The sequence below is a fragment of the Sardina pilchardus genome, chromosome 2, assembly GCF_963854185.1.
Source record: "Sardina pilchardus chromosome 2, fSarPil1.1, whole genome shotgun sequence".
Lineage (NCBI taxonomy): Eukaryota > Metazoa > Chordata > Actinopteri > Clupeiformes > Clupeidae > Sardina > Sardina pilchardus.
The window spans coordinates 21,859,516-21,876,777 of record NC_084995.1 but is presented as its reverse complement, the minus strand read 5'-3'; the positions used below and the strand labels follow the sequence as shown (position 1 = coordinate 21,876,777).

Sequence of the window (17,262 nt, the reverse complement as noted above, 5' to 3'; positions counted from 1 at the left end):
GTGTTTAAATCGATGTTAAAATGTGAAATCGTAAAATCTATTTTTCCCTTTAACTAGGGCAATTACGGTAATTACGGTGTTGAATTTTGTGGCAAAAGTTCAATATTTTTTCTTAATATTAATCACTTAAAAACAATTATTAATAATCAATAAAGTCTAATAAGACCCAGATTGCCACTGCCACTTGAAAATAATGCACTCCGTTTTCTATAAGCACTTTAACCTTTCCTCATCACAAAAAAAGACAACCTATATGGCTGTGATTTCCAGATTATCTGTAAATGTTAATCATTGTATTGTAGCCTGGTCATGGTTTCATAATGGATTTCATAGAGGTTGGATGGAAAATAAAAGTTCTGGAACACATACGAGCTCTCAGCAAATGTATGAAGACATTCTCAAAAATAGCCTAGGCCTACTGCATTTCAGGAAAAAAACATTTCACTCCAGTAAACCTGGACCAGCAGATGACATGGCAAATCATCACTGACTGTGGACACTCAAACAACTTGGATTCTGTGTTTCTCCACTCTCCCTCCAGACTCTGAGATCTTGACTGGAACTTGATTGGCTTTGATTTTGAAATTAAGTTTATTTTCATATGAAGAGGACTTGGGACCACTGAGCAACTATCCAGTTCTTTTTATCCTTAACCCAGAGACCATCCATTTTCCATGTTGTATGTTACACATTCATGCAATGCATTAACTAAATCTCTAGCTTTTAGGTAGGATTCATGCAGTGCATTAGCTAATTTAACTTCTCTAGTATAGCCTATATTGATCATATTTTAATTCATGTGTTAATCTAGATTCTAGGCTATCAGTTTGCTGTAGCCTACTGCTAGCCTACTATGGCAGTCATAGCCTTCACAATATGATTATTTTGAAATTATTTAACCAACATTTTAAATGTAAGACTACCCTATTCAGTATTCACCAAGGTGAAGACTGGCATAAAGTAAATGTTCAGCCTCCAAGAATGATCAGGTATTCTACACTTGATTGTACTAGACTGAACAGTGAGTTTGTGTAATTTAGGCCATCTCAATCAACAATCGGCTTCATCGCTCAGATGTTGATGTCCGCCATTGTGGTCAGAAAGTTGCAAGGGACATTGAAACGCTAAAGCAACATGTTTTTGTCAAGAGCCATTTGTGCTGCTGTTTCGCAATCGGTATGTGTTCTCTAATACGTATTTATGAATATTCTTTAGATATCGAGGCAGTTTAACCGCAAATTGTCTGCAAATACATTGACATGTGTATGACACCGCACAAGGACAACCAGAACTTGAAATGCCTTAGAGCTGCTAACTAGCGAATTAGCTATATTGTGGGTGGCAGAATGACTACATTGTTATGCATAGCTGTGGGTAAACACATATTGTTCATATATATATGGATGTTGGAAGTTCTTTATTTGCCATGTTATTTGCATCTCAGATTATTGTCAGTAACATTTCTCTGGCGTCTACTAACGCTAGGTAACATTAAATATTTCAACACTAGCTAATGCATGCTAGCTCACTGGAAATCGAAAATACATATCTCAGTCTACTTACTGAGTATCACTAAATAATGCCATGAATATATTTATCCATACAGTTAATAACAAACCCTTGACAATATGATGTACTACTTTGTTGGCCACAGCTTCTCAGTTCTGTCAGATGTGACCTGTACTAGCTAAACTAGCTTGCTAGTCTCTGTATAGCTAGCTAATAGCGGTTATGCCAGGGGGAGCCATTACACAAGGGTCAGGGAAATTATGCATTTAGCTTGTTATGACATCTGCTTACACCTTTTGTGTAAATCATATGTTCTTGCCTTTTTGAATCAACAGGCCCGGCAGGTCCGTAGCCTGCACCGGTCTGCCGTGAGAACAGGAGCGGGAGGTGTCTTTGTGGTGAGTTTAGAATCTGTTCCTGCGTGCATGTGTTTGTAGTAGCATTGGAGCATTGGTGCAGCATCCATCAGTGATTACAACCAGGAGCCTTGCAATCTTGTTTATCCTCAAGCAGAACGTCTTAACGTAGGCATTTTGGTCACTTTGAACTCCTCCATGGGAATCATAGCTCATTGGTTTGAGATTCTGCTACTCCTACCATACCTGAATACATATCTTACACAACACGATTACGTCAAAAGTCCCCACACGTTATGACCTTACAGATCTCTCTATGGTGTTCAACAGAAGCCAGAGAAGAATTAACCCAGGTTTACTGTATTTTCAGTTACCTGCGCAGATATCGGCCTTGTTTGAGATGCAGCTAGCTTTGATCTTTGCCTGGAATATAGCTGATAGTCAGTGAACTTTCCCTTGCCTTTAATAATGTTTAACAATTTGCCTAAAATTGTAGGCCACTGAAATTGAATTTCACAAATTGCTTCTAAACCTGGCTTTTACAAATTGCACTGCATCATTGTACTTTATGTTCATTGTTTGTCTCTTATACAGTGTAATTGTGTCCTTTCTGTAATTGATATACAATGTCTCTTGTCTGTATTGGAATTTATCTGGTGTATATTTTCTCTCCTACAAGGGACTCCAATAGCCGTAGTCAATCAAGAATTCTGATTGTGTTTTTCTCCACCTCTGTAGCACAGAGACACGCCTGACAATAATCCCGACATCCCCTTCGAGTTCACCGCTGAGAACATGAAGGTGAGGAAGCTCTAGGAATATATACACATCTATGGACCTACTAAATTATTAGTGATGATTATTTAATAGGAGCAGGTGCAATATACATAAAGGCGTTCAGGAGCTGTGCTGTTGTTTCACATTTCACTGGTCTCCTCCAAAGCAAATTTTAATTAAGATTTTCAGTATGGTGATATCAACTTTGGTTAATTTGCTGTTCAAATAAATTTATATGACATCCTACTTCGATTCCCGTCGAAGATTATCCTATTGATTTGAGATTTTGCACTCTGAGTCAGTATTTTGACATCTCTTTTTACATCTCTTTAAAAAGTAAACAACATCTCTTTAAAAAGTAAACAATTTGATCCTAGTTTGTGAATATTTATCCAATGAACACAGAGCTGTGGTTTGTTGGGACACTGATAGTAGATTGGTATTGCGAGTTGTGCTGTGAGACAGGTGCCTGACTCTCCTCTGTACTCCCTCAGAGGATTGAGGCCATCATTCTTAACTACCCTGAGGGCCACAAGGCAGCTGCCACCATCCCCGTGCTGGACGTGGCGCAGAGGCAGCATGGCTGGCTGCCCATCTCTGCCATGAACAAGGTACCTGTCACCACCCCACACCTCAGAGAGGTCTTTCCCTCTCTTTACCAAATCCTTCAGGTGTACATCCACATCTAGAGCCTTCATATGAATCTATATCCAAACTAGGGTTTGGCGATGTCCCCTTAACTGGGTTGTGACGATGTGGACAGTAAAATTAGGTAGGGGGGTGTCAACACTAATTTCCATATGTCTGTATAGAAATAGATTTATAATTGTCTACATATAATTACATTGCCTGCAGTTACACAGCTTATTATGGAATTATATGGTCTGATGTAAGTGGACAGCTAGGCTACTGAATTTGTGGTCTGTGTGATAAGTGTGTACCAACTTGCAGAATATTCCACATTGCCAGTTTTGGCTGAGCCTAGAGGAAAAAGCAGGAATTACAATCAGGAATTACACAATGTCACAATCTCTGTCTGACAGTCTTTGAAGTACTCTGAATATGCATCAATTTAATTCCCAGGGGAAAGTTTTTTATATTTTCGCCTTGTTAAAGCAGGGTCTATAGCAGCGGTTCCCAAACTTTTTTCCCCGCATACCACCTTCTACATCCTGACTTGGCTCACGTGCCCCCACCATCGCATCATGTTTAATAAGCCTCCCTTTTTTAATGAAAACATAGCCTACTATAGAGTTTACAAATGATATCCTTTAATTTCATGTTTCCATATCATTATGATGACCTGATTCGAAAATGATTTATTTATTTATTCAAGAATTAATTACAAAATGTTGAAAACATTTATTTTTAACACCTCTCCGCCATAGCCCCTTCCATCTTGAGTACCCCTTAGAAGCAGCTTGCGTACCACCGATGGTACGTGTACCACCGTTTGGGAATCCCTGGTATATAGAATTAGTGCGTGTCTGGCTTGTAGGGGTGTGGCATCACGATGATTGCTTCCCGTTGTGATGTCAGCCAACCATCGTGATTCAGACCAACCCTAATCAAAACCCTTAGCCCAGTGTTTCCCAACCTTTTTTCCTTGAAGGCCCCCTTGCCTGTGTCTAAGATGAGCCAGGGCCCTCTACCCGAACTCCTACCCATATACACACACAAGACATTGTTTAATTCAATAATCGGGGTCCAGGGATGAATTACCAATGCCGAGCCTAGCCCGACCTGAAGGTTGCTTATGCAAGTTCAGAGGTAATAAATAACTGCATAAATTTAAATGTGGAGCAAAAATATGTTTTAATTTTGATTATTATCTGTTTTATACAGTTTTGATTATCCAACTGGGTGTGTTATTGGGATTTTATACATTTAATGTGCGCAAATATAATTTTGATAGTCTCACAACTTCAGCCCAGGCAACACTGTGTGGACCCCCTGCAATCTCTGGCAGCCCCTATTGGGGTCCCCGGACCCCAGGTTGGGAACCACTGCCTTAGTCAACCGCATGCAGCAGTCCTGTAGCACTACGTCATATTATAGATTGTACAACAAATTACAGTCAGGGAACAGGGAATCTGAGAGTTGGGTGGTATAGAAATACACACCTGGGCATCTTATTTTAAGCTTAAATCACATGTGAAGCTTTAACAGTACACTCCAGACAGTTGTTATCAGAGATGTATAGTAACGAAGTAGAACTACTTAAAGGGATATTCCGCCATTTTTGGAAATACGCTCATTTTCCACCTCCCCTCGAGCAAAACAATCGATATTTACCTTGTTCCCGTTCATCCAGCCATTCTGTGAGTCTGGCGATACAACTTTTAGCTTCAGCCTAGCATAGATCATTGAATTGGATTAGACCATTAGCTTCTCGCCTGCTAGCTTCATGTTTAAAAGTGACTAAGATTTCTGGTAATTTTCCCATTTAAAACGTGTCTCCTCTCAAGTTAGAAAGTGCAATAAGACCAACTGAAAATGAAACCTGGCGTTTTTCTAGGCTGATTTGACATGGAACTACACTCTCATCTGGCGTAATAATCAAGGCAACTTGCAAACGTACCATAGGCGCAGTGATATCGTACGCAGCATCTGAAAATAGTCCCCATAGACAACAAGCAGTAGTAGTGCCAGTAGTTTGCAAGTTGCCTTGATTATTACGCCAGATGAGAGTGTAGTTCCATGTCAAATCAGCCTAGAAAAACGCCAGGTTTCATTTTCAGTTGGTCTTATTGCACTTTCTAACTTGAGAGGAGACACGTTTTAAATGGGAAAATTACCAGAAATCTTAGTCACTTTTAAACATGAAGCTAGCAGGCGAGAAGCTAATGGTCTAATCCGATTCAATGATCTATGCTAGGCTGAAGCTAAAATTTGTATCGTCAGACTCACAGAATGGCTGGATGACCGGGAACAAGGTAAATATCGATTGTTTTGCTCGAGGGGAGGTGGAAAATGAGCGTATTTCCAAAAATGGCGGAATATCCCTTTAAGTACTCTACTTAAGTACTGAAATGCAGTATCTGTACTTTACTGGAGTATTACTTTTACTTCACTACATATTTTTGATGAGTATAGTACTTTTACTCCGATACATTTTTTATGTGCTCCATCGTTACTCGTTACTGGTGTGTCGGTCACGAACAAATCCGTTCCGGATTGCTCACAAAGTCCTAGTCACACTGATGCGTGTCACTTGTTGACAGCACGATCTTAGCTTTCCAATGGGAGTAAATAGTTGCTGTAATTAAGGGTTCGCGAGAAAATCAAGGTGAAGTTAGGCTACATGAGAAGCATTCATTTGTACAATAAGTCATTCTCGAGTAATCCCGTTTTTTAAATTGCAACATTTCTTCTTGGTCTCCGACTTCAGTCTGTGTAGCACCCCACAATAACTAGCCTACTACTTGAATATTGTGTTCTTCCACTTGTTTGGTTTTAGAACATTTATTTGAACATAACTACATAGATTACATAGAAAACATAAGCATCACCTCCACATATTCCTATGCATTATGCCTATTCTAGACTAGCCGGATAACCTACCACGACTGAGGCCTAATTCCTCTCATGTTCTTTTAAAGTGACAGGCACTCAATTAGACAATTGACATTAAAGATAAATGTAAGTCAATATGACAATCGTGTAAAATGTGAGTCAAAATAAAAAATCAATATCAAATACTCAACATACTATGTATTTTAACTAATTGTGCAGATCATAAATAGGCCTAATGTAAACTTCATATGAATTTCAAAATGTTTGAAATACAAACATATAATATGAAGCCACCTTTTCACTGAGTGTGGGGAAGTATGCCTTGTAATGTCTGGTCTCCACTGGTGTGGTGGGGCTCCCATATCAAATCAGTATCAAAATTCTTAACTTATGTTAAAACAATTGTGACACTATAGTCTTATCATGTATTTTTCATGCTATGGCTACTGACAGATGCTTTAGATAGATAGATAGATAGATAGATAGATAGCTACAGATGATCAATGATTCTGTATACCTATTATTGTATTAAAAGTGAGTTGTATCGGTCATAACACCCCTACAAATGACATTGGGAAACCCAAACAGTTATATTTATTCACCTTGTTTAACTACTACCACATGTTTATAGCCTATACTAGGGCCTAGGCTATGGCCCCCGTGTGTCTGCCAAGGGGCCTGCACTGAACGATTGTGCTGATACCTTTTGCGCCCATCTCGTTCGCAAATCAGCTAATTACACAATACTTCTACTTTAACTTCCAGTACTTGAGTAGTATTTTAAAAAATAAACTACTTGCAATACTTAAGTACAAAACATGTTTAATACTTTAGTACTTCCACTTAAGTACGTTTTTTAAAGAGCACTTCTACTTCTACTCAAGTCACTTTTTTGATAGAGCACTTGTACTTCTACTCAAGTCTGGATCTCTAGTACTTTATACATCACTGGTTGTTATAAGATAAGCAACAAGTTCTGTGCAAAATGTAATGTAAGAGTGCCTCAAACAAAGCTCTTTACGGTCCAAAGGACCCTTATTCCTTTTCTCATCTGTATAAATGCTTACTATTGTGTGTATTTGTGTGTGTGCGCTTATGTAAGTAACTCCATCATTAACACACAGTCCCTCCTCTCCTCACCCTCGTTCATACCCAGTGGTGTGTGTGTGTTTGTGCTTGTGCTCCAGGTGGCAGAGGTGCTGGAGATTGCTCCCATGCGCGTGTATGAGGTTGCCACCTTCTACACAATGTTCATGAGGCAGCCGATGGGCAAGTACCACATCCAGATCTGCACCACCACGCCCTGCATGCTCTGTGACTCCGACAGCATCCTCGCCGCCATCAAGAACAAGCTGGGTAAGAGAAAACATACATACACACACACGCACACACTATATTGCCAAAAGTATTCGCTCACCTGCCTTGACTCACATATGAACTTCACGTCACATCCAATCCTTAATCCATAGGGTTTATTATGATGATAAATATACATAAGCATAGACACACACACATTGGGTGTATTCACACCAGGAAGGTCCGTTAGTTCACGTATTTGGTCCGGACCAATTTTTTTTTCTTTTTTTCATTTTTAGTGCGGTTCGCTTTCACACCGTGATTAATTGCAACCGGACCAGAATTTATAAACAAAAGCACATGTACTAAGATCGTTCAACCATTGGCTGGTAAACGTGTAGGTGGGGTGAAGAATAGGAAGCCAAAGTCAAAGTTGGCCCACGTAAATACTATGTTTGCGTACTGTACTCGTTATTATCCTAGCAATATAGTTTATACAGTTACAGCTTTGCAGAAGTGCTTGAGCGTCAAGACCGTTTGATGCAAGTTTAACAATATCATGCTCGTAATTTGGCAACGACGAAGACGTGCAACAAAACAGCTGAGAAGAGCTCTCATGTGTGTCCAACATGCTAACAGCAGGCTTCCGGAAGACGGAACGGGTAGGAGATGCAAAATCAAATTATTGTTGGCAAAAAAGCGTTAGCCCACTGCTGCTTACAGCTGTTGTGCGTCACAGAGCTATCCTACATTTCCCATAATGCGCAAAAACTACGGGAGCTCGTCAAATCCAAAAAAGGTAGATTTCTGTAACTGGGTCGGATCGAGGTCGGTCTGCTTTCACACCATAAACGAACCGCACCAGGGTTCGATAGGAACCGCTCCGAGACCACCTCCTCAGCTGGGTCTCGGTCCGCTTGTTTGGTCCGCACTAGAGTTCGAGTGATTGTATTCACACCAGTCAAAAAGGTCCGAACCAAGCAAGAAACGAACTTGAGTTCGTTTTAATCGAACTAAACAAGGCAGGTGTGAATACCCCCATTGATACATATAGGGTCTGTTTCCTGTCCACTGATTAAAACTAGTCCTAGACTAAAAGAAAAGAAAAAGATAGAAAAGGCCTAATGTAGGCTTTATCATTATCTGGGAAACTGCCCTCCATAATGCATTGTAAAGGCATTTTAATTAATCACTTCAGAAATCTGTGTTGAAAGACTACATCACAATCAAAACAGAGATCTTTGATCAAAATGGTAAACTTTAAAAGTAAATTGTTACCTCAAGCTCTAAACATACAGTATAAACTAAGTAACTGAAATGTCATGGAACATTTATAAAAAGTAGTATCCTTTTTCTGAAATTTGAGACTGCACATACATTAAATTATACTTGTATTAAGCCAGGGAATGCTACAGGAACCTTATTGAGCTCAACAATCAGTTCCGATACAATAGATAGAATCATCAGATATTTCCTGGAATTGTGGGTATGATTTTGATCCTTTTTCCTTTCCCTAGGTATCACAGTGGGCCAGACCACGCCAGACAAGCTGTTCACTCTGTCAGAGGTGGAGTGTCTTGGAGCCTGCGTTAATGCACCCATGGTCCAAATCAACGACAACTACTATGTGAGTGCAGATGACAGTCTCACACACACACACACACACACACACACACACACACACACACACACACACACACACACACACACACACACACACACACAGTCAGTTTGTGTCATACACCATCTTGTTGTGTGTCTAAAAGACATTAGTTTCACCTGAACCTGTATCCATGATGGGTTTTGCAGGTTTTTAGAAAAGTGCTCTTTTCTGTTTCTACTTTTAGTGGACTGAAGTATCTTAATCATTGCTCACAGATAAGTTATCCGTAGCTGAAGAACTGACCCATTTTGAACAGATTGAACAGAGATTTGGGGCGAGGAGACACCAGAGCGGTAGAGAAAACCGAGTGGTGACACTTCTGTAAGAGATTGTGGAAAAAGATGGCAGCGCTTTTCCATGCCAGTTAACGGATTATGGGAGTTTTGGAACTGAAAACGGCCAATTAACCTATTGGCCAGTAGGCAACAAGTCACTAGAATACGCCCTCCAGCATCCAGCATCCAGAAATACCTCCCACCCTCCTGCGATACTGCGGTTCAGCACAGTTTTTTTTGGAACTTTTGATCGCGTTGCAACTAAGATCAGAGTGTCGCAACTCTCTCTCTCTATCTATGGCTTTGGGTGACTAATTCAGGTTTCAGTATGAGAATAGCATTGACACACTGCCACCCCCTGTTGTAGTTGGTCAGTGGACCTCTGCAGTTTGAGGAGAGCAATTAGTCTGGGTAGTGCTGTTGCCTTCTAGGGACACTGATATTCCACTGCTTCTAGGCCCTGTTACACAGATCTCAGATGTCCACGTGTCCCTGTAATGGTACCTTTCAAATGAGACCCCTCGAGAACCAATCAGTTCAGCGTGTTTGTGTGCCTGAGTCTGCCGTAACATAAAAACATGTAGGCTATGTGATTAAAAGGTTTCCAGGCAGCTAGGCTACATGCTACAACACAGGTATGAAATGTATTGTGTGTTAGTGACCTTGTTGTTTCTATGAACATGAATTGTTGTTTATAGGCGACATCAACGTAGTCAGGGCATAAAGACCCTGGTAGCTTTTGAATTAGCTGATACCTCGCCTGGTACCGACTGCATCCACTACTGTTTTGCTTTTTCGCCATCCACACCCCTGAGGTGAAATTTCATTGGGTGATATTGGTGAGGTGTTTCGCTGTGTGGAAACGTACCGCAAGCGACAATTAGGCTGGTCAGGGACATATTAGGGGCAGTCATTTTTAGCAATAATAGTGGCAGGAACTTTAATATCAAGGTCAATAAGCAACGACCGCAACCTACGACTGTGGATGTCTTATACAGCTAGCCTGGGGTGCATTTCTAGAAGAGCTAACAACGGCATTGCTAAACCACCGTAGTGCGACGCAACTTGTGATAAAACAACGACAGTGTTACACCTGTTTCCAGAAAGCATCGTACCTGTGTCGCAATTCGCTACCTCCGGTGTTCGAACACCGTTGTTCCAACAACGTTGTTGAGGACGCAGCGGCACATTTCATTGGTGGGAAAAGTGGCAACGTATAATACCCCACCCACTAGAAATTCTCTGTCACTGGGTGCCTATCATTTGTTTTTTATACATCCTCCCTTCCTTCCTCGATCCTCGTCCTCACAGAATGATGGGGCGGCAACAATGGGATAGTCTATCTGTTCGTTATAGATCAGTGGGAACGAGTCTGGAGGACCGAGCATCGAGGATTGAGGAGGGATGTTGACAGGCGCCCACTATGCATCGACGTGTCTAATTTAAACCAAAAGTGATTAATGCTGGCATTATCATTGCTATCAGGAAAAAACGTAACCTATGCAAGCACATAAATTGTTTGCTTAAGATGTCCAATATATGTAATTATTTGTCTGGAGAACCGAGCATCGAGGATTGAGGAGGGATGTTGACAGGCGCCCACTATGCGTCGACGTGTCTAATTTAAACCAAAAGTGATTAATGCTGGCATTATCATTGCTATCAGGAAAAAACGTAACCTATGCAAGCACATAAATTGTTTGCTTAAGATGTCCAATATATGTAATTATTTGTGTGAAATATCTGAAAAAATTCTGTAAAAAGTATATATGGCCTAGACTAATTAAAAATTATCACAATAACTAATCTGTGTCTAGTGGTTCAGCTGTTGTGCTTCAGTACATTGCGCGCGCGGCCAAAGTTCGTATCTCATGTCACTTTTGAATACCACACACAACAATAGGTGAGAATATATTCTGAATATATTTAATTGGTTTACACCGAGTGGCCAGGAACACGACATCAGTTTATATAATAGTTCCACGGCATTACTTATAGGGTTATTTCCACATTTCACTGGTCAGACACAAAAGCATGTTTGACTCACACGGGATTAGAACCTGCAACGTTTTGTTAACAAGTCACCTGCCTTATCCACTGTACTAATGATCGATTTAACTACCATGATGGTTTATAAACACCATAATAGTAGCCTACCAAAACGCAAACCAACACGCAAATTAACGCAAAGTAACACAATTAGCAAGAATGAGCCCAACGGGGGAGTCAGTCTTTTAATTTATATTCGCCTACAGCATAGCGCAATCTTTGAGCCACAAGGAAAAACAACAACTTTGTGAATTTTGGTTGGGCGCTTGTGATTTTTGGTTAGGCGCCCCTGACACAGACAACATCACCAACTGGAACTCCCAAGGTACGCCACAGGTGCGACTGCCCAGGGGCAGTCGTTCAAACGACCAAACTTTGCGCCCTTGTTTGCGATTGAGAGTTTGAAGTACCTTTTCTAGAAACACCAAATCCAAGAACGACGGAGTGAATTCCCAAGGTTGCGACTCAAGTTAGGATACGACGCTTTCTATAAACGCACCCCTGGCTGACACCAGTGTTGTAATAATTGATTTTAAATTAGAACTGCGTTCCTGCAACGTGTGCTATTAAAGTATGTTTCAATATGAAGTGAAGTCCTCTATAAGAGAATGAACACACATGGATAAAAACACATTTGATTTGCTTTTAAATCCGTATTGAAACCCATGGTTGTGGTTTTCAGGAGGATCTGAACACTGCCGACATTGAGCACATCCTTGATGAGCTGACTGCTGGAAGAGTTCCCCTACCAGGACCCAGGTAAGGCGGATGAATCTCTGTAAATGCATGTTACAGATAGGATTCAAAAAACCTTATTGACAGAAAATGGTCTTGGGTAAGAGGCTGATAGAGTCCTATCAGAGGGACATGTAATCAAACATTAAAGAAAGGAGGGATGGCACAATACCACCTTTTCGTGTCAGATACCGATAACACAACCACGAGTGTCTGCTGATACCAATTAAGAATTTTCTTTTCAGTTCAGTTCAAGACTAGCTGGATTTCCGTTCCGCTTTAAATCCCTGGAAATACTACGAATTTGCATTCAATTGACTTTAGAGAGGTAGATTTAGCCCAGACAGACAAACTTGTTAGCAAATTTGAATTTGCTCTGCAGTTTGGTCTGGAATGGATTCCATTGTCCGTTTCCAAATCACCAAAAACTCAGGAATGTGTATTTTATTTGCAGTTGTTTATTCAATTACATTTAAAACCTTTGTTAAGAGGAAAGATTTCAGCACGTTTGAAACTATTTGGTTACAGTTTCATGAACAAATGTGAGTTTCTCTGCTGGTTACACCCCTGGAATGGGAAGTTTGGAAATGGGATCTTTTCCAGATGAGCCGGCAGAGCAAATTCAGATGTGGCTTAGGGCCTTTGCGCGTGTCTTAAGCACAATTTTCAAGAAGGCACCTAAAATAGGTGAATGAGCTAAATGGGAATACAGCTTAACAAGCTTATGACTATGCTCAGTCCATGTATGGGAATGACCCTCAAAGTCTTTAGCATAGTATGCTCTCTTTATTGCTACAATATTTAAAGCTAAAACTGGTGGACTTTGTTCCCCTATAAAGCATCCATGAGTTTGAGAAAAGTGTAATACAAATAAAGATGATTCTTGTTATATTTATCAATTGCCCATCTGTGTTTAAACCACAATATCAACAGAAAATCTCACCCTGTAAAGTTTTGGTTGTTAATGTGCTGGCTGAAATTAAAGTGTAAATTTGGATTAGCTCTAATTATAATTTTGTGTGTTTGTTGAAGGAATGGACGTTTCTCATGTGAGCCTGCAGGGGGCCTCACATCCCTAACAGGACCACCCCCAGGACCCGGGTTTGGGGTGAGGTCTGACCTATAAGGCCCCCCACACATACACACACTGTCAGTCTCACAAATGTATACCTGTGTCAAGGGTCAGCACCTGTCCCATGCATCAGCCCTCCAGATATTTTCCTGATGTAACAAAATAAGTTATAAAGTATGTTATGTCATTCGTGTAAATAAAATTGTTTATGTGAATATACGGTCTTTGTTATTAGTGAAGGGAAGCCACCTGTGTTGCTTTGTGTTATCTGTGATGACAAGGTACACAAATTCTCTCACGCACACACACACACACACACAACTGGTATGTCAGTCCTAGATACTCTTTTCTCTTTCACACACTCACATGCTAGTGGCATTGAATTCACATTTTTCCTTCCCACTCACACATGTGGGCAATTACTTGGACACAGAGAGAGAGAGAGAGAGAGAGAGATGTAGACCCACAGCATCAATAGCCTGTGCACACACTGGGCACTCTCCTGGACCAGCAGTCTACTACACACATCAGTTCTAATGGACACTGCTTCTCCTCCCCTCCCTTGAGATTGAGCAACCTGTGTGCGTATTGTGCAACTTTATGCAACCACGCCACCACTGAACCGGGGCCCATCTGATTTTTTTTTACACACAACATGCAAACGATGACACAAACTACAACTCAACAAGCACATGCTTTATTGGGGGAAAGTCTATACAGTTAGAATAATAACACATTTTATTATAAATAGCCTTTCAAGACATCTAAAGTTGCTTCATTAATTTCATGTGACCAGTCTTAACAGACGTCATTCAATCGCAACGATTAACCCAATGTACCCACCTCGGCAGGACCATTTCCATTTTATAAACCACCCTATCGTTTTCCTGCACTAGCTGACTTGATCATCCTTCTCTGTCTGTAGCCAGAAAAGCAGATCATTTATTTATAAGGAGGCTCATTACCTTGTTCATCCGCGGGTCCTGCGGCTAGTGTATGTGGAGAAAACAAACCTGTTTCGGATGCAGAGGGTGAGGCCTACAATGAATGACACTTTGGTTGCCTTCATTTTACTTGATCCATTTAAAATCACTACGGTGTTCCATATCACCAAATTAGGTCTAGCCTGGATTTGACAAGAGCAGTGTAAACAAACTTTAAACCATATAATGGTTGTCAGTTACGATGCATCTCGTCTAACATAACATAAAACGAGAAGGTTGGTAAAGACTGGTGCAAAATATCCCACGATCCTACCAAAAATATGTTCTATATGCACCATCGTTACACTGCAAAATATCCATGTATCGCTGGCTTTCTTCTGGTCTAGATCCCCCACCCCAATTTCCTCCCTTGCGATTTAGCTTGTTCTGCAACATAATACTCGATCATGCGCATGCGCGGCTTTCCGAGCTAATGCAAATATCACTGCGCCACATAGTAAAAAGGCTACGAAGAATTGAACAACATCGCCTATTTCAAAACGAAATATTTACCTTCAATGGTCCATGGACGCATTAGCAAATACGGCAAATACAAACTGACGAGACTGATCAACAACACTACCTCCACTCCTGCCCCCGACATGTTCGAGAACGTTCCCAGTAGCTGCAGAGAGGGGCGGAAAAGATGACGTCAAGCGCCCAGCGTCACTTCACCCCTTTAGTGTTTAGAATCTTGAATGTTGAAAGCGAAATGTCCACTAACATGAAATTAACAGACCCCGCGAAAATAATAATCCTATATATTTCTAATCATACAGCAGATTAAGGATATATTGTAATAACAACACTGGAGTAGCGCGATATTTCAATGAGGTAACGCATTGTCCCGTGTCCACCATCTCCAGTAGACGCGGACCTTTTAAGCTCAGGGGGGGCTCAAGCGATCACATGGCTAGGTGTCTGCCAATGAGCGTTGCTCTTGCGTGTTTTGCTGGGCTTTTCTTAGAGACGACGGACGGCTAGGGATGTTTTCAAACCAGCAGTAAGCTGGAAAGAGACGTCACACTATCGTAGACTACTCCTAATTTTCCCTATTTACGAAAGCGTTCTTAAAATCTGCAAGGTGCGAACCGTTTATGCAAGAGCAAGAGGACCTGAATATGTTTGCTACGGTAAGCAGAGACGACTGTGTTCTTGACTGCCCGCAGTCGTTGAAAAAAACAGTTAGCTAACAGTCTAGCCTTTTAGCTTGCAAGCTAACGTTAACGTTACTTGGCTAACTTTAATGTTACGGAGAGTGGTCCGAATTGAATGTTTTGTATCAACGTGGCTCGTATTGAGACTTTTAACTGAAGCAAAATACTTCTCTTTACATGTATATCAATCTTACCTACAATATGTAAGGGAACCCTGTAGTTTTGCTACAACCAAATATATTATTTGGTAGCAATTGTGTGGTATTGCGTGTCGACGACGACGAGGTTGTGACAACCAGGTTGATTCTGTCAGGAATAGGAGGGAATATGAGCGGCTGGTGCTGCTGTGCTAGCGACTTGGTTAGCTTGCTAACGTTAGCTGGCTCGTAACGTAACCGTGCAGGGGAAGCGCAGACTGGGTAGACTTTCCTCCCGTGTCACTGCGGGCTATTGTCTCGTTTATTCGACAGGGTGGCGCAGTCTGCATCAACACATGGACATGGTTTAAGCTGTAAAATCCAAGTGTTGTACTTACATTCTTCCAAGTATTCATATAGCAATATAACTGTTTTGACAATCAAGGTTAAATCATACAATCATTAAATCATGCAACGTTAACGCCGTTTGGATGATTAGCTTGTTCAGCAATATGATATACTCCCCCTAATGTGTAAACATTCGTCTTTGAATACATATGCAGATATTCGTCCGTTTTAAAATATGGCTGGCTCTTTAGGTAAGGCAATGCCTCTTTCCGTCTACTAATGAAATCTGCGCCACGCTGCCAAAGCTAGCTAGCTTCCTCAGCTGAACATGCAACGTTACAGCTTAGCATTTGGGGGTGTGTTGCCACAAAGCTTTATTTGGTGACCGTCCTTCGCGTACCAACCTTTTGTTTAAAGACTGCGCGAAGGCGTCTTCAGACTTGAAACGTGCAGCAGTTCTAGTTTGTATCTCAATCGTCTTGTGGAATCAACATTGTATTCCCTATTTTTTTTTCTTCTCCAATTGTATAAATGACACAAACAATCGCCACCCTGTTTACTACGGTCACGTTTGAATTAAAGTGAAACAAACGTTTGACGTTACTTCATGTTGCTCACTGCGCAGTTCCAAATATGATAAGGGATTGTATGGCTGTCATGTCTGGACTTCTATTATGGTTTTGAAAGCATAGTTTATTACATTGAACATTGTGTCGTTTTGATTCTCAGCCTCAGTTTAGGTGTGGGGTTGTGCACATAACCTAAACCTAAGGTTAGTTGTTACGATTTGCTTCTCAGCAAAACACATCCTCCCTATGATGTAGCCCTGTTGGTCTTGCACCACGATGTCGCAGTTATTCTTCCAGAAGTTGTCTTGCAATTCATAATAACCCTGCAAGGCAAACAATTAAAGGGTAACATAAGCCTGTTTTAAGCCCTCACATGTCAATACAGAAATCATACATTTCTTTTCAGATTATGCCTAATATACTTAATTCTGAATTTTGACATATTCTTAATAAAAAAGCATACAGGAATCTAGCATAATCTCACACTCATGTGAAATTGATTCTCTGTGATAAACCTCGGATTATTTGTTTGATTGTTGCAAACCATTTGCAAGATAAGAAGTGAAGCCAAACAGAATACTATGCAGTTGTAGAGGGTGGATATGGTGTATTTAGGCTTACTACTGCAGTGAATGAACAAGACACTTGGGGAGGAAAAGACATATTAGGGGTTATCTAAAGATCCTACTTTCCTTCAGATGGGCTTGGAGCCAACCAGAGCTTGCGGCTCCTGTTGTTTTCCAATTACCTTTTTTATGTACACCCCCCCCCCCCCCCCCCCACACACACACACACACACACACACACACACACACACACA

At 40.9% G+C, this 17,262-nt stretch overlaps 2 protein-coding genes across 5 annotated transcripts in view; both read left to right on the top strand.

The window, feature by feature from the left end:
- Positions 1 to 1,056: 1,056 nt before the first annotated feature.
- Positions 1,057 to 13,463, top strand: ndufv2 (NADH:ubiquinone oxidoreductase core subunit V2). Its single transcript, XM_062521927.1, has 8 exons — positions 1,057 to 1,176; positions 1,845 to 1,907; positions 2,604 to 2,666; positions 3,137 to 3,253; positions 7,346 to 7,514; positions 8,972 to 9,081; positions 12,124 to 12,200; positions 13,209 to 13,463. The coding sequence occupies exons 1-8, from the start codon at positions 1,135 to 1,137 to the stop codon at positions 13,300 to 13,302; spliced, it is 735 nt and encodes a 244-aa protein (XP_062377911.1). The 5' UTR covers positions 1,057 to 1,134; the 3' UTR covers positions 13,303 to 13,463.
- Positions 13,464 to 15,207: 1,744 nt separating this feature from the next.
- The window catches only part of ankrd12 (ankyrin repeat domain 12), a 46,769-nt gene continuing 44,714 nt past the window's right edge, over positions 15,208 to 17,262 (top strand). For all 4 annotated transcript variants that reach the window (XM_062521744.1, XM_062521736.1, XM_062521727.1 and 1 more), the window contains exon 1: positions 15,208 to 15,364. The gene's annotated coding sequence lies outside the window, so the exon portion shown is untranslated. The remainder of the gene's footprint in view (positions 15,365 to 17,262) is intronic.